This window comes from Patella vulgata, chromosome 5 (genome assembly GCF_932274485.2).
Source record: "Patella vulgata chromosome 5, xgPatVulg1.2, whole genome shotgun sequence".
NCBI lineage: Eukaryota > Metazoa > Mollusca > Gastropoda > Patellidae > Patella > Patella vulgata.
This window is the reverse complement of record NC_065883.2, coordinates 10,169,548-10,196,782: the sequence shown is the minus strand read 5'-3', so window position 1 is coordinate 10,196,782 and position 27,235 is coordinate 10,169,548. Positions and strand designations below refer to the sequence as shown.

At 34.3% G+C, this 27,235-nt stretch overlaps 1 protein-coding gene across 2 annotated transcripts; it reads right to left on the bottom strand.

The window, feature by feature from the left end:
• Nucleotides 1-1,290: 1,290 nt before the first annotated feature.
• Nucleotides 1,291-27,052, bottom strand: LOC126821936 (double zinc ribbon and ankyrin repeat-containing protein 1). 2 transcript variants are annotated; one of them, XM_056101161.1, is made up of 21 exons: nucleotides 26,944-27,052; nucleotides 24,032-24,164; nucleotides 23,552-23,702; nucleotides 22,658-22,784; nucleotides 21,735-21,755; nucleotides 19,789-19,885; nucleotides 19,211-19,311; nucleotides 18,062-18,174; nucleotides 16,894-17,008; nucleotides 15,970-16,179; nucleotides 14,968-15,096; nucleotides 14,189-14,307; nucleotides 13,588-13,606; nucleotides 12,142-12,331; nucleotides 11,571-11,674; nucleotides 10,245-10,425; nucleotides 9,643-9,731; nucleotides 8,903-8,983; nucleotides 8,585-8,718; nucleotides 7,709-7,783; nucleotides 1,291-6,666 (listed from the first exon to the last, which is right to left on the bottom strand). In XM_056101161.1, exons 2-21 carry the CDS (start codon nucleotides 24,138-24,140, stop codon nucleotides 6,519-6,521), a joined length of 2,313 nt encoding a protein of 770 aa, XP_055957136.1. In that variant the 5' UTR covers nucleotides 24,141-24,164; nucleotides 26,944-27,052; the 3' UTR covers nucleotides 1,291-6,518. The 2 variants fall into 2 exon arrangements, with proteins under 2 accessions (XP_055957136.1, XP_055957137.1); XM_056101162.1 differs by lacking the exon at nucleotides 21,735-21,755.
• Between the last annotated feature and the right edge of the window lie 183 nt (nucleotides 27,053-27,235).

Here is a 27,235-nt window from a genome sequence, read left to right as displayed (position 1 = left end):
AACGCATATAATAGTGTAATATGAATGTATATAAACTGATTTACATTCAATCGTTTCTGTTTTTACTGTAATTTCTAATCAGTTATGTTCTGCGAAATACGGCAGAAGTCTCATGTGAATGGCAATCTTTAGCGTCTGGTTTTTCTAGTCTACACGGATGGTATTTATTGCGCATGCTCTCCAGATAAGAATATAGCGTCACCATTTGAGGTGACTTGTGAAATATGTCTAGCCCTGTTCTTTGAGTCCCTTGTTCCAAATGGCACTGAAACGCATTATGGTACACGATTTGTGTACCAATGGTAAAATGTTTATTTTGTCTTGAATATTGGATAACTGAAGCCCATCTTTTCCCTGTAAGATCACAAGACCAATGTTGATTTGAATTGACAAATAATTCGTGTTTTCAATGTCGAAGATGTTTGATGATATTGAGTTAGAGACTTAGCTACTTTAATAATCCAATCTGTTAATCAAGGTCTCAATGTGTTCTTACATTATTATTCTTACTGATAGAATGAAATAGACTTTAATGTCCTATTTTTTTGCTCTAGCTGGAATTTTGCCCGGACAGCAGCGCTACAGCTTACTTTTATTTCAACTGTCAATGTGCAAACCTCCGTTTTTCATCTCACTAACTACTAGATACCGTTTCTTGCAAGGCCCTCCATCCTACACAACTGACAAGGTGGGGGGGGGGGAAACTACTGCAGAAAATTCTGAGGAACTTTCTTGGCCAACACTAGGATTGAACCCGGGACCTCTTGGTTAGCGAGCCAGCGGCCTACTCACTGATGTAGTCTTAATTAATGACAGGCCTAAAAATAACGATATGATTACATGTTCCTGTATTAAAAATATCAATAAAACACAGTAAATGAACAAATCTGTTGTGGACAAAAACAACCTGCATCAGAGAGAGTGAAATGAAGTTTAACATCCACTCGACACAAACTGGCTCATTTTGGGACTAACATGGTTCAATTTTATATTCAATAATTCGCTGTAGGTGTCTTTGGAGTGAGTGGGAGAAGAGGGGGGGGGGCTGTTTTTACCATCAGCAGTCCATTACAAATCCCCGGCATTTGAAAATTGAGCCAAATTTCCCTCTCAGTCACTACATGACATACACATACACATCATCATTAGTCTAGTGAGTCAAATTTCCCTCTCAGTGCACTATATGACATACACGTCATCATTAGTCTGGTTGAGCCAAATTTCCCTCTCAGCGCACTACATGACTTCCCATTTTCATTACCCCAGCTCATTCAAACTGACAATTTTTAATTTCTAGAGAATATTTTATTAATAACAGATTTTATAATGGAATAAGGCAAATCTTTTTATGGAGAGTCGTAATAGTTTAATTTTAGACTGCCATTCCCTTTACACAGTACAAACCCAGCTGCTGTTAAATGAACCATTTCCATAAGTGTGAGTGGGTTGTGTTTTTTATATCAGAATAACTGGCTGGTACTATGTAAATTGATCAACAGTCTTTATATACAATAAAATCAATCCAAGCTCAATGCCATTGACATGTCACATATAGCTCTGATGACGGTAATTGAAATGATAAAACTTCTGCAAACAATGCTCGATTTATGCAAATTTCTGGGCAGGGACATTTTGACTAATCCGTGTAGCATGTAGTCTAAGCCTTTTGTGACATCACGTCATTGCATAACTGGGTCAGAAATGACAAAACTTCTGCAAACAAGGCTTGATTTATGCAAATTTCTGGGCAGGGACAATTTGACTAATCTGTGCAGTCTAAGCCTTTTGTGACATGTTATTGCACAATTGGATGAAAAAATTACCGAAATCAGAGATAAAAACCATAACAAAGTGAATTTGACTTTGTGTAAAGATTGAACAAATATGGTCATTACCATAATTAAATATAACAAAGTGAATTTGACGCTTGTGTTAAGATTGACAAAATATGGCCATTAATTGAATATTACAAACAAAGCCTTATTATAAGTAAGATAGAAACATATATAAGGTTAACATTACATAGAGTGAACTAATTACTACACATACAGTATACAATAATATATTGGGACTTGGAATAGATATATATATATATATAGAAGCTGTCTGTTTCAGAGTGGTCTGGGTCCAAGCCTCATTTAATACACTTTCCTTACAATAGATAGAGAGAAATGTTGTTTAACGTCCACTCGACATAAACTAGGTCATTTCGGGACTAACATATTCAATTTTATTGCAATAATTCACTTGCGCGTAGGAGTCTTAAGGACTGGGAGGAAACCGGAGGACCCAGAGAAAACCCACGAGATTGGACAGGTGACCCTAGTCCTTTTCACATACAACAACGGAAGCGAAACCAGAGGGTTTACATATAGATGTAAATATAGTATTTTTATTAGTCATTGTCTTCTTTATGTATGCTGATTCGAATAATGAGGGTTATCGGGTTCAAAATGCCATCTTAAAAAAAATCAAAAGTAAAAGAGTAAATTTTTGTTTAGATACAATAAAATCTTATCTTACATACATATGTTAATTTGACATTCCATGGCTTCAGACGCCAAATAAGATCCACTCTGAAACAGAACAAACATCCACGAATTGGAATGCAGCAATATTATGCCAAGAAAAACAACATCACAAGATACAAGTACACAAAATTTATATCCCGGTGTAGTGGTGTAGTGGCCGTTTGATTTGGTTCCTGGTTACAGAGCCAAACAACGTACTCAGCCCAACCTGGTAACGAGTTAAATCACGACACACAGATGACTTGTTTTTGTGTTCTATTCTTTTTGACTTGAAATTACAACAAATTGTACAATGATTGACTTAAATTGTACAATGATTGACATAAAATTGTACAATGATTGACATAAAATCGTACAATGATTGACATAAATTGTACAATTATTGACATAAAATTGTACAATGATTGACATAAATTGTACAATGATTGACATAAAATTGTACAATGATTGACATAAATTGTACAATGATTGACATAAATTGTACAATGATTGACATAAAATTGTACAATGATTGACATAAAATTGTACAATGATTGACATAAAATTGTACAATTATTAGGACATAAATTGTACAATTATTAGGACATAAATTGTACAATGATTGACATAAATTGTACAATGACTATGACATAAATTGTACAATGATTTGACATAAATTGTACAATGGCTATGACATAAAGTGCCTAATACTTGACTTAAATCAATTCAACATTTTTAAAATATGGCAATGATAAAACAAATGCGTAAGTTGATATAATAATCATCATTTCAATCTGATTAAAATACAGATCCTATTTCGTTTTGTTTTTTATAGTTCAAAATTTCATTTTACTAGGTGTGGGCCATCAAAAGTATAAAAAAAGGAAACGAAATACAGACCTGTATTTTAATCAGATTGTCATCATTTAAGTAGAAATATTCCTTAAACTAAAAAGATCATTCATCTATTTAATAATATCAAATCACTTCTGCATTTTGGAGTACATGAATAACATGTGGACAGACATCCTTGGTATTCCCAGTGGTATCGTTCCATTCTACTCCCCTAACCCCTAGGTACATACCCAGGATGGTAGACAGATTAATTCCTCATAACAAAACACAACACAGGGTATATATGAATACAACTACTTCTATTATTTAATAACGACGTTTCGTAACACATACAGGTCATGTTTTCAAGTTAATGATAAATGTCCATTTAGTCAGCCTATTTTTACATATTTTGGCTTACATCAAATTGATTTCATTGATCAATTATAGTGTCACATTTCTGACTAGATGCATATTTATCATTAACTTGAAAATGTGACCTGTTATGTATGTGTTACATACGAAATGTTGTTATTAAATAATAGATAAGTAGTTATATCCATACATACCTTGTGTTGTTTTTGTTATGAATAGTTAACCAAACTTTTAGATGTCATTCAAAGGATTAATTCCTGATAACTTAAAAAGAAGTTTAAAAATTCTTTAACTAATTCTAAAATGTTCAAATATATACCGGTACCATATAAGCCTCTATAAATTCTTTGATAATGATGTTAAATATCTACAGAGATTGGTTTCCATTAATTGAGAGAGATATAAATAAATAGTTTTACATGGAATAAAATACATTTTATATAGAACTAATTTATAAATATCACAGTGCAGACATTTTAATATAATATTTAACAATCTTAAAATCTATCAACTCAAAAGGCTAAATATACATTGTTTATCTTTTAAAATCTATTAACATATTATTACATTGTACCTAAATAAAAAGCTAACTATACTAAACACCAACGGACATAAATATACATATAGTGCACGTTTCAACAAATCTTCTTTCCCCTGCTTGGGACAAAATGACTGGGCTAATGAAGATGGATGACAAACCAGTATCAGTGCTCAGCCATTAACTCAAGGGGACTAAATATATTAGGTTTAGTTGTCCGATATAGGGATTATGCCTGTTCCCTGATCTCTCCCATTCATTTGCAATGAATATTCCAGTGGATAAAATGTATCTTATAAATTCATGTTTTTTATTTTTTTGTAAAATATTTATCTTCGATGTAATTTCATCTACCTAGACTTAGAGAGAGAGAGAGAGACACACAAACTAAGTCATTTCGGGACTAACACATGGTTCGATTTTATTTCAATAATTCGCTTGCGCGTAGGGGTCTTTAGCAGTGGGAGGAAACCGGAGGACCCGGAGAAAAACCACGAGATTGGACAGACGACCCTACTCCTTGCCACGTACAACCAAGGATTCGAAACCACACCAGTTGACTCAATGACAGACTTTATGATACAGCATGCATACGCTAACCATTCAGTTATCCAACCCCCCTAGACTTAAGGTGACATCAATAAGCACTATGGAGGTCTTTTTGGTCAATAAAAAAAATAAAATGTTGATTTGAACATACAGTTACAATGCATATTCTCAAAACTGGAGATAAATTTGCCAATCCATGGTGTAGGTAGATATACAAGTGTCAAATTTTAATTTACGGCCTGTACAAACGTTTTACGAGTTAAATGGAGGCTTGTGAAAAAAAAACACCTTAGTTCAGCCTTAAATTTTAGGGGAATCCAAGGTTGTTTTGAATATGATGTTACTACGAATTAATTCCACTTAAAATACAGATGTGACGTCACCCTTTGATGTTGGCACACCATTATTTCAAATAATGGTACGGGCAATGTGCTAAGCGTACATTATTTATACAAGTTGAAATTTTGGACCTGCTTGACATATTTCATTGAAATGCACACGCTGGATAGTGTCTGTTTTTTAAGTTGTTTAAATAAAGTCTTGTGTAATATATAACCCCTCGTGCAATATGAATATATTACTTAATGCCTCGCACTCGACCATTAAACTACACTTATTATCTTGGTGAGAATGATATGATACATAGTAGATAGCAACCGCTTTCCAGGTTCGTATTCGAAATTAAAATCTGAGGGTGTAGCTCCGTTTTAAGGTTGTTACTTGAAATAAAAACCCAAGGGTTGGAGCCTGTCGGTTTATTTTAAATAACATGCGTGGAAATAGATTGCTATCTGACTTACACATTGACACAAACATGTGCATAAGCAATTTAACCATGTGCACTCTGGGTTCTTGGGGGTGTGGTTATTGGAGTTTAATAATACCTCAATATCAACCCCTAATGACTTTATATAAGGTTGATACAGGGAATAACCAACTTAAAACATCAATAGTTGCTGTGGGAGATATAACCTGCAGGTGTGTAAACATCAATAGTTGCTATGGGAGATATAACCTGAAGGTGTGTAAACATCAATAGTTGCTATGGGAGATATAACCTGGGTGTGTGTAAATACCAATAGTTGCTATGGGAGATATAACCTGGAGGTGTGTAAACATCAATAGTTGCTATGGGAGATATAACTTGGAGGTGTGTAAATACCTGTAGTTGCTATGGAAGATATAATCTGGACTTCAGGTCCTGGAGGTATGTAAACATCATTAGTTGCTATGGGAGATACAACCTTGAGGTGTATAAACATCATTAGTTGCTATGGGAGATATAACCTTGAGATGTATAAACATCAATAGTTGCTATGGGAGATATAACCTGCAGGTGTGTAAATCTTCTTAATAAATGATAAATAGGAGGATATATATTATGTACAATAAATAATCATCTAACATAGATACACAGAACAATTCTACAAAATTACCACAATCACATTTATATAACATAAAACAAAAGTAGGTTGCATCATTTGCCATATAATCTTGAAAATCATGCTGTGATCTATTCAATTTTCTCACAATTGTCGATTTCCTGAACCCCTTAAATATAATTTTATTCTCGTTTAGTTCTGCAGTTTCTATTTTTTCAACAAGCGGAGTAAACAGAAACTGGGACAGCAAGATTTTCACCGATTTTAAAATAACGGGGCAACAGATGAACCCTAATCCAAGGGTTTACAAAATAAAATCATAGAATTCCTCTAATGTCTTGGTTTGGTCATTTTAGCAAGCTGAGATTGACCAAGTGCGGCTGCAAATTTCGTAATAACGCTGTCATAACCGGCTTTCTTCGCAAGATCCAAAGGCGTCTCTCCTCTGTCATTTTTACGATTCTGATCAGCTCCATTTCTAAAATTTATCAACAAAAGAAAGAAGTTATTTTTATTTAGTTAATTCAAACAAATTGAATTCCTATTACAGTACAGGTTTCTAAAATTTATTCAAATAAATGAAGTTATTTCTATTTTAGTTAAAATAACATTAAACAGTATAAAATAAATAATATTGAAGTTCTAAATAAATAATATTAAACAGTTTCAAATAAATAACTTGAAACAGTTTCAAATAAATAATTTAAAACACCTTCAAAAAATTAATTTAAAACAGTTTCAAAAAAATAATTTAAAACAGTTTCAAAAAAATAATTTAAAACAGATTCAAAAAAATAATTTAAAACAGTTTCAAATAAATAATTTAAAACAGTTTCAAAAAAATAATTTAAAACAGTTTCAAATAAATAATATTCTTACGAGTACCAAATGTTGTAAAATCTGATTTCTTATTTGCATGAATTAGCAACATCAACTGTCAAAAATCACACAAGAGAGAGAAAAATAAGGTAAATCGTCCAATCAATAAAAACTAGGTTATTTCAGTTTAGCAGTGGAAGAAAACCTAAGTAGGCTACCCAGAGAAACCCACGAAGTTAGTCAGGCAAAATGGACGTCTTGTGCTAAATCTAGTTGTTAAGGCCAGCTCAATTTTTGTTAAGGTCGCCGAGATGTAAATAAGGTTAGGGCACGTGATTGTTGGCGAGATTGTAGGTTAAGGTCAGCATTGGGGCTAGGTCCAGGGTTAGGGTTCGGACACCTTGTCACCCTTAAGCCTGGGATTGAAGTTACAACATCCGACACCATGCCAGTGGTAGAGCTTATGATATGAAGCCCCTACCATAAACACATGTAGTCATCCAGCCCATCCAACAGCACAACACACCTCCTCATGGCCAAAAGATTTTGCTGATCAAGGATAATACAAAATGGGTATAGACGCCCCAATGCTGGATTTTTCAGGTACTCTGTTAATGTATTATTACGTTACAGATTGGACTTATTCTGTGGAGTATCTATAGGACATATTGTTAATTTGAGACTCGGATTAATTTACTTACTCTAAGAGAACATCTATAACTTTGAGACCTGATGGTCCTAAATTAACAGCTTCATGTAAGGCAGTGTTTCCTTTCCTGAAATAAAACATCAATCATAGTTATATTAATAATGGAGGGAAGTTACAGGAATGTTACCATGGAAATAGATGTATTATCAACATGTTAAAATGTTTTATCCTCTTGCTACTGGTCACTATGGTCAGCAGAAATGAAAGGATGTTTAATGTCTTATTGTTCTGCACCAACTGGGATAATGAAGATGGGCATACGCCATACAGTGTGCTATGAGGGAAATTTTGCCCGGGCAACAGCACTACGGCCTACTCTTATATTGAATTCCAACTGCCAGGGGATCTTTTACGTGCACATCAATGTGTACATGGGACCTCAGTTTTTCATCCCATCCAAACGACTAGACAGCTGTCAGACCCTCCGTCCTGCACCACTGACAAGGGGAAACCATGTCCAAAAATCCTGATGAACTTTCTCGGCCAATGCAGGGATCGAACATGCGACCTCCAGGCTAGCGAGCCAGCGTCTTACCCACTTAGTCACTGTGGCTCCCCCACAGGAAATACTCATGCGCTAAGCATAATAAAATAAGACAACATGTTTGCGATATCAACATCGGTTGAAGAGGACATTAAACACTAAAAGAAGAAGTTATTGACCAAGTAGTGTCAACTCATGAAGGTATGATGATAACTCAACACCTAGAGGAAACCAAGATGTGGAAACCATGCCTCTTGGGGGTTAACAAGATGTCATAATAAAGAGACATAACACCAGACAGATTGGCTTTGAAAATAATTTTAAATGACTGATAGACGGCAATAAAAGACTAAAATGGGAAGATATAAAATTAATGGAACTCACAGAGCAGATGGGCCTTTTTTGTTTATATCTAGTCCACCATCAACAAGAACTGGTATACAATCTAAATGTTTATTTCTTACAGCTGAATATATTACTGGTACACCATTCTTATTTACACAATTTACATCAGCTCCCTGTTATCAATCAATCAATAAATCAATCAATCAATAAACACAGTATTTGTATATCACTGAGAGAGAGAGAGAGTCCCGAAATGACCTAGTTTGTGTCAAGTGGATATTAAACCCCCATTCTCTCTCCCTCTTGTTGTCTGTCAATGTTTTTAATTCAGATGATAAATTAAAGAGAATATCTTACCTCATCTAGTAAATGTTGAACTTCTGTTGCTGCACCTTCACCTTCAGATCCAAGTTCTTTTACTAACTGTTGATCTAAAGCCTATAAATAAACAATAGGTTTTATAATAGCTGATGATCTATAAATAAACATTATGTATTATATGCACTGATGAAGCAGATGAACTATAAATAAACTATGTATTATAATAGCTGATGATCTATAAATAAATTTTATGAATTATAATAGCTGATGATCTATTATAAAATTTAAATAAACTATGTATTATACTAACTGATGATCTTTAAATAAACATTATGAATTATAATAGCTGATGATCTATAAATAAACTTTATGAATTATACTGATAATCTATAAATAAACTTTATGTATTATACTGATCTATAAATAAACTTTATGTATTATACTGATCTATAAATAAACTTTATGAATCATAATAGCTGATGATCTATAAATAAACATTATGTATTATACTAACTGATGATCTATAAATAAAGTATGTATTTTTGTTCAATCCAAGACATACAGTATATATATGACTATTTTTTGCTTATTTTTGGCACAATTTTTTTTTGAACATCCATGTGGGAAGTAAATAGATTTAACAAGTCATTTAGAATTAGTGTTTCCACATCACTCATGTGGTCATGTTTTGATGAAAAAATGGAACCACTAGATTTATTTTCTGATTAAGTGGTTACAGATTTTTCATTCTAATATTAAATAAAAAAAATATTTACTGATAATTTTGGTCCGAGCTTCTTCTTGGGTTTACTTTTCTTTGAACCTTTTTTCTTATTTGTTTTGGGCGTCACATTTTCATCACTTTCTGTAAAAAGAATTTTGTATAAAAGAATAACATCTGTGATCTGTTGTTGAACCAGAGGACCCGGAGAAAACCCACAAGGTTGAACAGGCTACCCTACTCCTTGTCACGTACAACCAGGGAATCGAATCCACGGCACGCGCTAACCATTCGGCCATCCAAGCCCCCAAAAAACTCATTAAAGTTAAAACAAAATAACATCATCCATTATTCATCAGGAACCAGATTGTATCAGGTGCTGGCTCACTAAGGAGGTTCCCGAATCGGTCCCAGTGTTGGAAGAGAAAGTTCTTTGGGATTTTCCAGTATGGTTTCCCTATATTAGTGAGGTTCATGATGGAGGGCCTGGCAAGGAAATGTATTTAGTCGGTTGAATAGGACTAAAAACCAAGGTCCATTGCACACGTTGGTTTGCAGGCACAAGAATCTTTGGAAAAACTTCCCTGATAGCGTATTCCTGTCTTCATCAGTCCAGAAGAGTAGGACGTTAAACCCCATTTCATTTAATTTACTCACCATAATCATCAGAATCTGATCTGTAACTATCTATACCATCATGCTCTGTATGTTGACTGAGGTAACCTTGGTGACTAACACCTAACTTCTTGCCCGTCTGTTTATCCGAACCACCTCTCAACGGAAACGTCAATGTTAAACTCATCTCATATCCATCTTCTTGAACCGTTGACGAAATTAACTAAAATAGATAAAAGAGTTATACTTAAATTAGAGACGCACTTAACATTAGTCTTGATCAATCCAGACTAGGGCTGGCAAAAAATATTGATATAGCTGATAATCGCCGGTGACTACGGGAAGATATCGATATTCAGTTCTTGATATCGATACTCGTATAAAAAATAAAGGAGCTTCAATAAAATGAAATTAACAGAATGTTTTGTGTCAAATAATCACCGTCCACCGTCATATTCAAAACATGTTAAAACTACAAACACACACTGAGGTACAACCTCTGCGCCGGTAATTTTTGCGGTCGTTTACAACAATGACAAAGAATAATTAATTAATTGTTATGGGGAAATAACTAGATTTTAATAGAAATTTATTTATTGTTTTAAGTGGCCAAGGAAAATTGTCAACAGCGATTGATGGCGAGCGCAAAGCTGCGAATACGATCAGATAAGCTGTGAACGAAACAAACATTAAAAAGTCATAGTTTGAGGATCATAGTTTTTTTTTTATTTGATCAATAACACATTTAAACATACATTATGCAAGAGCTAAATCTGTCTATTGCAGGTCTTTCTTTAGGCCTGAAATGTTATCTAAATTATTAATTAGACATTGATTAACTTATCCAGACCATAATCAACTCCAGATGGCATCGCTAGCCTGCGATCTTATGTGGATTGTGATCCAAATTACTGCATACATTTCCTTCTCGATTAAACGATTAAATGGATAATCGAGAATATGCTGTTTAACGTACTGACTTTAGTAATGATGACCGAGGCTAGACAGAAATTGCATTCACTTAGTTCTCGGTTCATAGTGGATCAATTTGAAAGAAATTTTCAGCAAATTGCCTTTACGTTATCTAGTTTTTAATTATTATAGTGAGAACTGCCAACTCGTTATCGAATCTCCAATAATATATCTTTAAATACATTATTAGCATTAATCAAGCCTAGTAGAAACGTTGCAAAAATAATAGTAATTGTTATTCCATTTATTTATCTTTTAATTATTTATGTTGGTCAATTACTGTTCTTTTGAATATAAAATTACATTTATTTTTGTTATTAAATTTGTAATGCCTGTCTTTAATTTAGATTTCTATTTTTTACAAATAAACCCACTAATTTGTATATTTCTACTTACTTTCCCCATCTTAGGTTCACCAATCAAAGATCTAAATTCAGGATTATTCTGGGTGTAGATTTTAAGATGTTGACAAATGTGATCTAACTGTTTCCTCCAATAGCCTGAAAATTTTTTTTAAAAATAATTCTTGAATTTAAACCACTTAGCTCATCCCCCCCGATAGCAAAAAAGGCCACAGGTCCATAAACATTTACTAATCCTTGCAAAGTCAGATGCATGACAATACTGTAAAATGAAATGAAATGGGGTTTAACGTTCTACTGTTCTGCTCCGACTGGGCTAATGAAGACGGGCATACATCGTCATACAATGTGCTATGAGGGAATTTTGCACGGGCAGTGGCACTATGGCCTTCTCTTATCGCGAATTCCAACTGCCAAGGGATCTTTTACGTGCACACCAATGTATACACAGGACCTCGGTTTTTCATCCCATCCAAACGACTAGACAGCTGTCCTTGTCAGGCTCTCCATCCTGCACTACTGACAAGGGAAAACCATGTCAGAAAATTCTGATGAACACAAATCTTATGATCTTAACATATAAAGTATAAATCCTAATAACAAACCTCTTCCAGGGCTAACAGGAGTTAATAGAGGTTTACGATCTCGCATCTGTTTCTCAAACGAGGCTCGGTCATCAACCTCTGGTTTATTGGGACCTCGTGATGGGTAGAACAAACCAACTGTTTGGGTTGTAGCATGAACAACTGGTCTTGGTGCTTGCGTCATAGATTGGGATACTGGCAGAAACAAACTCTGTAATAATAAACCAACACATTTTAAATACATGATTTATTACTTGCAATGATTTCGACATCATCGATAGAATACAGCTGGCATCGAAAAAAAGTCTCCAACCATCAATAATTCCCTTTCGCGTAGGGTTCTTTAGCAGTGGGAGGAAACCGGAGGACTGATGATTAAAATACAGATCTATATTCCGTTTCGTTTTTTATATACTTTCAAAGGCCTACATACACTACATGAAGAGCTGACCAATTGTAGTGGAAGGTTGCGCCAGGTGTCATACGAGCGGCTTTTGACTTGATGACGTCAGACATCGATTATAATCAATCAAAGTTCCGTTGACCTCACCCCAAAAACTCGCCGTAACAGACTGTTTCATTGGCTTAAACCCTCACATCATCCAGAATGCGGGTTATATAACAATTCCAGATCCTAGTATAGTAAAGACAAGTAGAACAAAAATTTTGAACTATAAAAAATGAAACGAAATACGATCTGCTTTTTAATCAGATGGGTAAGTATGAAACAAGACATTTATACAGATTAACAATATCAATCTCAAAATGGTTCAATTCCAATTATTATTTACAAATAGTGGTGCGAAGCAAGTGCCACCTATACCCTTCACTTTACAACTGAATCCAAACTGGGAGATACCTACAAATGATATCTGAATTTTGTCTTTTTAAAGATGCATTATGTAATATTTAGATAAAAGAATGGTTGTTCTTGCTATAATAGTTCAAAAACAGATAATTCAAAATTAATATATTGAAAGTTAGCACTGTTTGAAGTTTTTACTAAGATTGTTTATTATCGCAACACTGTTACTTGTTAATCAAGACTCGGCCTCGCTTCTCCATTTTTAAATTAAATTATTAAATGGCAATTGTATTTTAGTCTGTTGACATCTGTACAATTCGATGTCCCAGAGAGTTGATTATGGTCTTGTCATGTTAATAAATGTCTAAATAATAGTTAATATAACATTTGAAGTGAAAATAAAAACCTGTAATAGGCAGATTTAGCTCTTACATAATGCATCTTTAATGACATTTTAAATAATCAATTTGAGTACATTTCAGCGAGGATTAAACTATGGAAAATTAGATATTATATGGAAAAGGCAAACGACAACCAGCAACAGCAGCTTTGAGTTGACATCTTCTCATATAAAAAGTTGTAAGGTAAACAATAGATGAAACATCCACATGGGATAAAACTTGTACAAATATTCAAATTTAATAAAAATACATGATACTTACTTTGCCTGTACCATCCATTCTGAAAAACAAATATGAACATTTTCAGACGAAATTTCCATAAAATGTTTAGATTCAGAGAGAGAGAGAGAGAGAGGGTGAGAGAGAGAGAGAGAGAGAGAGGGTGAGACAAGGGGGTTTAAATGAAATGAAATGGGGTTTAACGTCCTACTGTTCTGCTCCTAACCTGGGCTAATGAAGACAGGCATACGCCTGGCATATGAGGGAAATTTTGCCCGGGCAGCGGCACTATTGCCTACTCTTATATTGAATTTCAACTGCCAAGGGATCTTTTACGTGCATTCCAATGTATACACGGGACCTCAGCTGTCCTTGTCGGGCCCTCCGTCCTGCATCACTGACAAGGGGGAACCACGCCGGAAAATCTGGATGAACTTTCTAAGCCAATGCAGGAATCGAACACCCAACCTCCAGGCTAGCGAGCCAGCGTCTTACCCACTTAGCCACGTGATCCCCGACATGGGGTTTAACTTAAATTAAAATAGTAATTGTGTTCAATATTATGTTTTTGTGTTTTTACATATATGTCAATTGCTAAATGCTGCTCAAAGAAGGTGATTGATTAATTATAGTTTGGACTTACTTGTAGACTGTTCTACCTGGTGCCTCTATTGTAGTACCACATCCACCACAGAATGAACTATAAGGATTATTACTGGAACCACATGTTGAACATTGCAACATACCAGGGCTAGCAGAAGGCTAAAATTAAACACACAATTATTTTATTAATCAACCTGTTCTTGTATAATTTAAACCGGTTTCACAAAACATTCTCAGACTTAAGTTAAGAATTTACTCAAAATTGTTCGCCTTATTTTAACTAAAATATAGCCCTTTTGTTGTTATAATGCAGTGACCGGCCTAGACTCTTAAAACCATTAGCCAAATTTTTAGCCAAATCAAAATTTTATTAGCCAATTCAGAAAGTTTTAGCCAAATTTTATATATCATTTTTTTTCATATGTTTGTTAAATAAAAATGAAAATAAATGTCTAATAAGTCCTTATTTAGTACACAAGAATATTATTTTCTCTCCTTGAATGTCCAAAAGTTCACATTATGGAGAGAATGAATGCAGATAACAAAAACTGTTTATAAGATAGATTACTTTACAGCCACATCCTTTTAAAGACTCCACTGATCAAATGCTCTGACAAATCCAAAATTTATGCTTTCCGACCTTCCATTTTTATAAGCATGAGGTCAATGAGGTAGGTTACTTTTAAATTTGAACGTCAACTGTTTTTAATATAGTTGTGGTGTGAAAACCCCCTCTCTGCATCCACTGTTGTAGGTGGAATAACAAGACTAAGTTTATGTAACTTCTAATTGTAAAATTATAAAACTACCACAACCTACCTTACAACCACACCAATCACAGTATCTAGCATCACCACTGTTCACACGGCTACATTTATTACATCGTAGATATTGAGAATCTGGACTCGACACTGGTGGTGGAGCTGACTTTCCATTTAATATAGCACTCTGATCCAAAAAATAAAACTTTAATATCACACACAATAACTTGGTAATATAGCACTTGGTTACAAAATACTTGGTTAAATAGCACTTTGTTACAAAATACTTGATAATATAGCACTTTGTTACAGAATACTTGGTAATGTAGCACTTTGTTACAGAATACTTGGTAATATAGTACTTTGTTACAAAATACCTGATATCACACACAATTATATGCTTTGGTGGTAAAGATGTCTTGATATGTGATAATTTTAGTGTAGGTTAAGAAATAGTGCTTAACATCCAAACACTAAATACTGGTGGGATATTTTGGTACTTATGTAATATATTTCTAATTCTATAAATTGATGAAAACTGTCCAGATAAGCCTGGCGAACTATCTCTTGTCAAGTACACTGTACAAGCATAGAATCAAACCCACAACTTGCATAGGTAATACAGTGTTTGAGGCGAGACACAGCCGCAGAGATTGTTAGCCACAACGACACTACCTTCTAGGTTTCTAGAACAATTTTCTAAACAAAATGGGGGGGTTGGGCAGTCTAATGGTTAACGCGTACATGTTGATCAGAAGGTCTGTCATTGAGTCAAGTGGCGTGGTTTCGATGTAGGGTCACCTGTCCAACCTCTTGGGTTTTCTCTGGGTCCTCCAGTTTTCCCCCACTGCTTCTATGTGCAGTGTTAGTCCCAAAATGACCTATTTTGTGTTGAGTGGACGTTAAACCCATTTCTCTCTAAACATAATAACTTTAGACTAATTGGAGTGATTTTGATTTTAATAACTTAAACAAATATTGTGCAAGAATCCTAAAATATTAATGGAATAGTCTTTAATCTGGGTATGAATATTCAACTAAAATATGAATCCAAATCTACCTGTTGAGCAGAAGTAGGGAGTCTTGTATTACAAGTCACACATGCAACAAGACTGGACGGATTGGCAGTTCCACATAGCGTACAAATAAGTTTATCTGCCAATCGTACACTGGACTGAGGTTGATTCTGTACTTTGATTGGTCCTTCACAAATAATGCATGCAGATGTATTCATTGGAACTGTTGACTTACAATATACACACGTTCCCATCTGTAAAAATAAATATACAAGTTAATTATATGAGTTAAATATAACTGAATATACTAATATAATTGAATATACGAGTTAAACATAATTAAATATGAGTTATATTTAAAAATATAATTGAATATATGAGTTAATATGACTGAATATATGAGTTAAATATGAGTTAAATATATGAGTTAAATATGATTAAATATATGAGTTAAATATAATTAAATATACGAGTTAAATATGAATGAATATATGAGTTAAATATAATTGGACATATGAGTTTCTTCTATTTCTAGTAAAAAAATATTTCATAGTAAATATTGTGAAAATTTTATTCCGGATTTGAATAAATCTGTCACTGCATGAATAATTGTATACTAATAGACAAAGTCATTTTCATTTTTCAGAAAAAATCAAATTTTCCATGACATAATCCACGCTAAATTGCACTCAGATTGATTATTTAAGTTTCTATTAAGAAAACAAAATCAAAATATCAACGATAAATAATTTCCTGGCCTGGATACAATTAACCGTATCCCATTTCCATTCATTATATCTTTGTAATTACTGTATGGGATGGTAACAATTTGGGAATGACATTCGTTTTACAGATTAAACTTTTATAATACTGTAGTTTGCAAGGGATTCCCCAATCTCTCAAACGACTTTCAGCAGCTTTAATATGAGCCATAAATTGAAATGGAAGGTATTGAATAATAAATATACCTGTCCAGGTTCAGTTGGTGTCAGACGTTTAGGTATATCAGGTAAGGTATTTCCACATGTTGTACAATATCGACAAAATGGATCAGACGGACGATCAGCAAAACAATATATACATCTAGAAAAAAAAACCAAAACAATATATACATCTAGAAAAAATCAAAACAATATATACATCTAGAAAAAACCAAAACAATATATACATCTAGAAAAAAACCAAAACAATATATACATCTAGAAAAAAACCAAAACAATATATACATCTAGAAAAATCCAACAAACTGATAATATATTATTTGGTTTGTCATGAAATATGATACAATACTTAAATAAAGTGGGTCATAATGAGAAATGGTGATTAATCGTACTTTATAATGAGAAATTCTAGCTATTGTGTAACATTATATAACTTCCGAAAGAATCATAACTTGTATATACCCTTTATATCCTTGTGCAGAAATCAAATGAACTGAAATGGGGTTGAACGTCCTACTGGTATCAGCAGATTGCATGTTTCTCACTAAATCCATGCAATGTAGACAGGCAAACACAATGCAGAGTACGACGGGGGGAATTTTGCTCAGACATCAAAGCTTCCATTTACAACTGTCAGCAGAACTTTAATTTGCTGTCAATGGCGTGTAAGGGACCTCGGTTTTCCTTGACATCCAAATGATTAGACGCATTTCCCCGTTAGGCCCTCTTGTCCTGCAACCTTAACAAGGGGAAACCAGGACATATTCCCCAACCATCGTGGACCCCCAACCTCAGTCCACTACTCCCAAACCATCCCGGGCCCGCAACTTCCATCCACTACTCCCAAACTATTCTGGACTCCAAACCTCAGTCCACTACTCCCACACCATCCCGGGACACCAACCTCCGTCCACTACTCCCAAACCATCCCAGGACACCGACCTCCATCTACTACTCCCAAACCAAACCGGGACCCCAACCTGTGTCTACTATTCCCAAAAGAATTCTGGGACCGCAACCACTACTCCCATACCATTCCAGGACCCCAATCTGCATCCACTACTCCCAAACCCATCCCTGGACCTCAACCTCCGTCCACTACTCCCAAAACCACCCCTGGACCTCAACCTACTACTCAAAAGTATCAAAACTAAATTACAGTTAGCTATATGAATTTTACAAATGTTTGCCGTACTTGAGAAAATCTGTTTCTCGTTGGAGCCTCAAGGCCTGTGTTGTATTATCAGGTGGAGCACGTCTTCTACCATGTCTGGAATCACTTCTAGCTAAATCTAACCCATCTAACGGCTAAAAATACAAAACAATGAGTGTACATTCAACAAAATTTCTCTCTCAGACTTCAAAGTCATTATGTGGCAGTGTTTTCATATTTATATTCTTAAAAGATGTTCAGTACGAACAGAAAGCACTAGCCGTTAAATTAGTAATTTGGTGTCTTTCTTTAATTTAGTTATTTATACACACACACATTATTAAAACCATTTAGTTCATACATCACTAAAACTTTGAATTCATCCCCACCACATTCATCCAAATGCATACTCAATGGTATCATTCTTTTTCCTGATTTGCTATTTGGGATCTGTGGAGGTTCATTCGATGGTTTAATTGTTTTATAGATTATCTGATATATTTTTCACGACACCCAGGACAAATAATGCAATAAATGATATATTTGGATTTGCAGTTCATTTATTGTGTTATATATAACATTACTGATCTTTCCTTGTGAGATAGAGGAAAAAAAGAAATAAAAAAAATACCTGTGTTTATGGTTATCTGGCCACAAAAATAAGGTAGGTCGGAAAATCTTGTTATTTATTTATTTTTGTTTTTGATGGGGTTTGTATTATCAATTTCTAGAAAATTATACTGAAATATCAGTGTTAGAATTTGTCATCAGAAATTCCATGCCAAAGCTGTAAGTGCTAAATGATAAGGCCAGCTCAATTTTTCGCCATAGGTCACAAGATGTAAACTGGGCTAGCACTAATCCCAACCCTAACCCTAACCCTGGACCTAGCCCCAATGCTTACCCTAACCCTAACCTACAATCTCGCCAACAATCACGTGCCCTAACCTTATTTACATCTCAGCACAAAAATTGAGCTGGTCTTAAAAAATAGCTTTAGCCAAAGCCGAGTTAAGGAGCCTGGGAAATGAGAAAAAAAAGTTTTGAGTCAGCTATTTTGGTCGTTAGGGTAACTGTAAACACTAGAATTTTTTATTTGGGCCTGATCAATCAATATTATATATAGGCACATATACATACATTTATTTCTATATAAAGAAAATTCGGTGTGGCATTAAACACTTGACTTACCTCAGTTCTGTGACTCCTATCGGTGCCATAACCCATTCTAGAATTGAGAAATCGTGTTCCTGATTGAGGTCTTCGGTGTGAGCTACCTGTTACTCGCATGTCTGTAATAAAATAAAGAAGACAATAGCTCATTTTTCACATCATCTCACTGCGTGGATTCAGTTTGAATTTGTTTCTTGTGTCAAAATAATCACATGTTTTTAAGACAATATCAAATATACTCAAATTTATTATTTAACATTTAATTATGAAAATTAGATAAAATCCTGGGTTTGATTTGAAACTGCCAATCAAAAGATTTTACCCATCACGGCTACAGAGGATGGCAAATGTTGTAAAATTTTCAACTTATCATATCTTTGTAAATACTGAATGGAACTGAACCATTTTTGGATTTGTATTTCCTTTAGAGATTCAACTTTCACAAAATAGAATCTATAAATAGCCCTGTACAACAGATATAGACTACAATGTGTTTACAAGAAAGTTGGGATGAACCAACAGATGGACCAGTCAGAAGAGACTACATTCTAGGTCTGTATTACATGAGGGCATGTAAAATATGAATAATACACTACCTGATTTTCTCTGTTGACTGTGTTTCAGTGAATTAACGTCAGTCCAAGCCGATTTTGGTGACGTCATTATCTTTGATGCTGCTCTTTTAACTTCAATCTGAAACAAAAATTAAAGGTATTGGAATGATTTTATATAAGGTCTGGCTTTGATTTATATGAACTCTGTGTGTTTATGTTTAATGGGGGAATATTTCTCAATATTAAAAATGCTACTAGCCTAGATATAGCTCAATCTTGGCTCCCAGAGGTTAGTTTACCCCTTGATTATCTCTGGGAAAATTTGCCGGCCATTAATTAGTCTTAAATTGATTCCTAAGCTCCACCCCCAGTGGCTCCTGATTGGCTGGAATTGTTTGAATGAAATGCTGCAGATTTCTCGACAATTAGGCATCGGTTCATCGAATGAGCTACATATTAATGATCCTTGGAACATTTTCCACATCTTCACATCAAAAGTTCATTCGAAAACAGCCCATTAGATGATTTACCGGGAACTATTTTTGGTGTGCAATGTGAGTGATTCTGCTAAATATGCGAAATTTGAGAAGAAACACGAGTTTGAGCCACTATCTTGTATCTTTGTGAAGCAACAGTTGGGATTTTTCATGCCAGGTGTCAGGTGTAGTTCCTGTGCAACAGACAAGGCATGAAGAACTAGGTCCATCATTGTAAACATTGACATGTATGTAAAAGAACCATTAATAGTTGGAATTCAATGAATTGTAGGTGGAAAAGCTGATGTCCGTAGCATTGCCTGTGAACATATAGATAAACATTCCCCACCCTGACCCACCCTCCAATGGATTTGTTCAAGGACTCTTGACCCAATCTAAACTCTTTTGGGCCTCACCCGGGTTGGGGGGGGGGGGTCTATCCTATTCACACAGTTATAAATTCTTGAACTAGGAAGTACGTATATCTTTTGATAAATGAAGAATGCAATAAAATAATAACATGCACATGCAAATTAGTCTGGACCTGGGCCGATCCAATTGTCAGTTTTAAATTCTTTCAAGCTAACAAATTCTATATTTGTTTTTATAAAGTAAATATGTGAGTAATACCATCAAATATTAATAATCTACTTCTATAACTAGATTAAACCCTAGACAGATTATATACAACAAGCTTTTATTAACTTATTAAATATTGATAGCAAGTCAATCAACACGGGTCAGAGGTGATAACAAACAACTTCTATCTATCCAACAAGACAAATAATCAGTTTCTAATTGTGTATATTGTAAATTATTAATCAACGTCATGAGGAGGATCAATCTTCAGAGTAAATATTCATTGTCAATAACTTGTGTTCTCTCAGCTATATGAAGAGTGAATCGCCAGATCAACTAATATTTATTTACTGTTTAACATAGATATAATGATGTTAAAGTTCATATTTAATTAGATATCCGATATATTCATTCATTGGTTGATCCTTATCGTACATTTTAAACAAATGAAATAGATAGAGAGAAATCGGGTTTAACACCCACACGACACAAACTAGGTCATTTTGGGACTAACACATGGTGATATTTTATTTCAAAAATTTGCTTGCGCGTAGGGGTCTTTAGCAGTGGGAGGAAACCGGAGGACCTGGAGAAAACCCATGAGGTTGGACAGGCGATCCTACACCTTGTCACGTAAAACTGGGGATTCGAAACCACGCCATCTGACTCAAATGACAGATCTTATGATACAATGCGCACATGCTAACCAATCGGCTATCCAACCCCACTGCTTAAAATAAAGGTAAATTTCATATTAAATCAAATATTAGTTATAGTTAAATATACTTAAATTACTATGATATAGGCCTATCTCTAGCTTACAAAGAAATACAAATTTAGATTCTAATGTTTTCTGAACATGATTTGATAAGATTAATTAAACCTAAGCATTTAAATTTAAATTTACTACTGCATATATATATAATACAGTACCTTGACACGATTTTTTTTCTTCTGAAATTTTAGGAAAATAGTTTATTAAATAATATGCTGAAGTGAATGAAAACATGTCTAACAACCTACTTTTCTGCACCAACTGGGATAATAAAGACGGACATATGCCATACAATTTGCTATGATTAGGTAAATATTGGACAGACAGCCTTGCTACAACCTGCTTTTATTTTGAATTCCAACTGTCAAGGGTCTTTCACGTGCACGCCAATGTGTATATTATGTACAGGTATATTATAATACACAGGTGAGGAGTTTAATATCTTGTCAACACAATACTAAGGTCATATTACGACTGATTAGCGAGAATACCATTACATGTGATGCGTGTAATATTGTGATGTATGGGATTTTTTGTTAAAGACAGAGTATTCAAGAGCTAAATCTGCCTATTGCAGGTCTTTCTTTAGGTCTTAAATGTTATGTAAATTATTAATTAGACATTAATTAACATTACAAGACAATAATCAACTCTAGATGCCATTGGATGGCTCCGATTTTATGTAGATTAGAACGGTTCGGCCTTTTAATGATTTAATTTAAAAATGGAGAAGCAAGGTTAAGACTGGAATGATCAGCACCATGGTTATGATAATAAACAATCAATGCCACATCTTGTCAAAACTACAAACAGTGATTACTTCGCTCAGAATAAAGTAATTTCAATTCAATTTTCAATACATTCATTTTGCATTATCTATTTTTAAACTATTATAGCAAAAACTGTCAGTTCTTTATCTAAATCTTACATAATATATCTTTAAATAAAACTGAAATTATTTTTTTATCCAAATTTTTATATCAGATTGCTCCTTTTAGCTGTTATTGTCAAAACGAATCTAAAGACAATTTATCTTCCCTGCAGTTCTGAATTTATTCAAAATTATTCATTATATTGATACCTTTGATCTTTCTAAATCGAGATCGTATTGAAAACCGAGATCATCATCTTCTGGTGGACGGGGTGGTGGTTCAACAAAATCCACATCAAATGTCTTAGTAACAACATTACTCTCTCTCATGCCATCCCTACAATATAAATATTACTTCAATATAATAATACACACTAGTATAACTAATAACTTTTTATGCATCAATTTACAAAAAGAAAGTAAAGAGAGAGAGAGAAATGGGGTTTAACGTTCCACTCGACACAAACTAGGTCATTTCGGGACTAACATATGGTTTAATTTTATTTCAATAACTCGCTTGCGTATAGGGGTCTTTAGCAGTGGGAGGAAGCCGGAGGACCCGGAGTAAACCCACGAGGTTGGACAGGCAACCCTACTCCTTGTCACGTACAACCGGGAATTCGAAATCACGCCAGTCGACTCAATGACAGACTTTATGATACAGCGCGCACACGCTAACCATTCAGCCATCCAACCCCCCAAAAGAAAGTAAAAATCTATTCAGAATTATATGACTGGCAGTTAATGAAGACAGAAGTGTTAAGAAGTGTACACCAGTGTGATACAATGTGTCAACAACCTGGTCATTTTATATATATAGAGAGAGAAACAGGGTTTAACGTCCATTTGAGACAAACTAGGTCATTTCGGGACTAACATTTTGTTCAATATTATTTCAATAAAACCCACGAGGTTGGACAGACGAGACCCAACTCCTTGTCACATACAACCGGAGAATCGAAACCACGCCAGTTGACTCAATGGCAGACCTTACAATACTACGTGCATCCACAACCCCACCCTCGGCGGTTCTATAAAGTTTATAAGAAATAAACTTACTCTTTATCTAATCTCCCATAATGTATGTTTAAGAAATAAACTTACTCTGAGACAGCTACAGCTTTAACTGTATGTCTACCTGCAGGTAACGTAAAGGGACATCTATATTGGATCGTAGTCTTTTGTCCTCCTATACGCTGAAATGGTTCTGGTTTACTTCCATTTATGGTATAATATATAGTTGTATGTAGTGAATCTGCAAAACAAAAGTAGAAAACTATTACACTTAGCTTATACATACATGTACATTCACTTTCTTAATACAATTTACACACATAACTTTTTAATTGCGTCAAATTTTTGCAAAAAATTAACCCAAAATGGTCTAACTTACATCCAAATTAATTCTTCTTAAATTTTATTTGTGTTTGTGTTGCCTGTGCTAATTTCTACTTCACATCTCAAAAATTGATCATATATATTAATCAATCTTAAATTATATTTCTGTTGCCTGAGCTAATTTCTACTTTACATCTCAAAAATTTATTATAAATATTAATTAATCTTAAATTATATTTGCCATACCTGAGCTAATTTCTATCCTGGTGTTTGAGTCTATGGCAAGCTTTGATCGTCCAGGTACAGGTGGTCGTAAGGGTATTATGGTAGGAACAATGATAGAACCAGCCGTCATGTTGCTGGTCTCACACTATCTTACCTGAAAAATATACTAGAATTTAGAAAGAGTTTTGCTTGTTTCTGTTGCATTTCTATAGAGAGAGAGATGGGGGTCTAACGTCCACTCGACACAAACTAGGTCATTTCAGGACTAACATGTGGTTCAATTTTATTTCAATAATTCGCTTGCATGTAGGGTTCTTTAGCAGTGGAAGGAAACCAGAGGACAGATGACTCTACTCCTTGTCACGTATAACCGGGGAATCGAAACCACGCCAGTTGACTCAATTACAGACCTTATGATACAGCGCGCACTTGCTAACCATTCGGCCATCCAACCCATCAACCCCCTCTATTTCTCATGAAGAACATAGATCTGTACCGTTGTCTTATGTAATCTTATTGGAGAAATATATGTTTCCATTTTCCCAGAATCATGTTTCTATAGACAATGTCTTACTGTATGGTACCTAAATTATGTACTCTAGTATAAACATGTCCAATTACTGCAATGGTAAAACCAGCTAAATTGAATAAAAAAAAACTTGTCTTGATTCAAGCCTGACAGATCTATACTGCCCCCCATGCATTGTTACATGGCAAGGTTCCCAAGATTTTATTAAAAGGTGTGCATACAGCCTGCGAAGTTACTGGCTATGTAATTAATCCCAATAAACTCCAATCTGATTAAAACACAGATCCTATTTCATTTCATTTTATAGTTCAAAATTTGTTTTTTTCTTGTCTTTACTAATACTACACTAGGATCTGGAAGAGTTGTTATCATTGACGTGTTCTGGATGGTGGGAGGGATTAGCCAATGAAACAGTCTGTTATGACGAGTTCTTGGCCTTTTTACACACAGAACTGTGGGTAAACCACTAGAAACGTCAATGCTGATTGATTAATCAATGTCTGACGTCATAGGATCAAAAGTCGCTCTATAAGTATAACTGGTCATATCTTCATTTAGTGTAGGCCATCGAAAGTATAAAAAAATGAAACGAAATATAGATCTGTATTTTAATCAAATTGAATACACTCCTTTCTACAATTTGATTTTAAGTTGGAAGACAACGTGATTTAGACGATTTTTCTTTTTTGAACATGTGGCATTGTTTAAAGTTTCACTAAGATTTCTAGGGTGGTTTGTTTTCAGTACATTGTAAATCTATAGGGCCTACTGAGCGTACATATTGAATCTACATACTTTCACTCGTGTACCAGTACATACATATATCAATTTACAAAATCTACATGATATTGATAAGTAGATTATCCTAACAACTTTACTCAAATATTTCTGACACTTTCATTTTTTAAGGATTAATCAATTTCCAACAATCTGATTAAAATACAGATCTTATTTTGTTTCGTTTTTTATATTTCGACATTTTGTATTTTAATCAGATTGCATTTCCAATGGGTAATCCTCTGACATCATAGAGAGTATTCAAATTAAAGGGCGTATGACTCTATTCATTGGAATGTTAAAATAGATGAAAATCGGTCTAAAAGCACATATTAATATTGATATGAATGTATAAGTTATAAAGTGATTTATATTCTTTTTTCAAAACATTGAATTTCTAATCAATTATGTTCATTGAAATACGTGAACAGTCCAAATTGACCGAAAGTCATTTCATTTACGCCTGCTTCTACTAGAAAGATTCTCTCGATTCAGCTAACTTCGTCATTTTGGCTGACATAATAAACAAGAATTGTATACCATATTCAAATCAGCCGAGAATCAAATAACTGTGATAAGAAATGAACATTCTTCGCAGTTTAACAGCAAGCGCCACCACTTAGTGTAGGGTCGACTAGTTGCTACATATTTTATTCCATGTCAGTTTACCGATATATATAATGTTTGAAAACTAGCCGGTATAGTGACAGTTTTCGAAAGAAAGTATATCAAATAGTAAGGCCTAAAGAGATAAGCCTCATAACTTTTTTATATTGGGTATAAATGTACATGTAATTAATGGTTAAGATTTTGAATAGAGTGGATGCCTGTTTCTTGATTATCACATACTTTTTAACTTCACTACAGTACTGGATAACCGTTGGGCGTGCAGTTTGTAAACTTCCAGCTACTCGTTCTATATTACATATTAAAATATTACTACCAGTACATTTATATTTAACAATAACAAATTGTCAGATGTATATAATAATAAAATATAGCCGGCGCATGAAACTAAGTAACAATAGTAAGTGCAGGGGGACTGCACCACACAAAATTTACACAAAAACAAATACACGGATAGGACATAGTTAGCGGGGAAATTCGTCGGCAGCCGGCTCTTAATGAAACCGCTGGGTTTAGTTCCTTTAAATTCTACGCAAGATTTGACCACTCTGCCATGGCAATATTGCTGAGAAGGCGTTTTACCCCGCAAACATTTTCTTTATATCTCAGATCTGACAGCTGGTCATATGCTCAATTAAATTTAAATTAGCATTAAATTTAAATGGGTTGTTTTTTTATGGTACCATATTCATGGACTATATTAACAATACGGTAAAAAAAAAAAATATTTGATTAGTCGTGATGACTACCAATGTATTGTTAAACAATCAATCGATAATAACTATTATCGACTAACTACAAATTGACATGGTCGTTTACGTTTGTTTGTGTTGCAATCGCCTTCTGTTTTCCTAAATTAAATAAAATGTTGTCACTGTCATCATCACATCATCGCTTTCTGCTACCTGAGAATTATAACTTACGTCTTACGCAGTTATGTAACAGAAGTCTTTCTCGTGTGTTTGTTGTTTAGAAAAATAAATAAAGCATCATATTTTACCTGTATCCACGAAAATAAGATGTGCCCGGACACCTGTCTGTAAAATACACCTCAAGCGCGTCCTAGTTACATTCCATACGGCGTTTTCATTGGTTGAGAGATGGCAGCATATTTGACTTCTTTACTGAGGAATAGTTAAAGGGGGATAATCATGACATTAACCCTTTGCTGCTCTCCGCCTTCAAGAATTTGTTTTATACTCTGCCTCAGCTAAATGCGTTAATTTACAAGATACATTTTATCGACAACCTTCATGACATAAAATGATAATTTCTATTCTAAAATTTGAGTG

Coding starts and splice junctions, on each gene's coding strand:
- LOC126821936 (XM_056101161.1), bottom strand. CDS start 24,140: ATGACGGCTGGTTCTATCATTGTTCCTACCATAATACCCTTACGACCA. Junction 14,308..14,967: donor GTGATTGGTGTGGTTGTAAG/GTAGGTTGTGGT, acceptor GTTTAATTTTAG/CCTTCTGCTAGCCCTGGTAT. Junction 8,719..8,902: donor TTCAACATTTACTAGATGAG/GTAAGATATTCT, acceptor GATTGATAACAG/GGAGCTGATGTAAATTGTGT.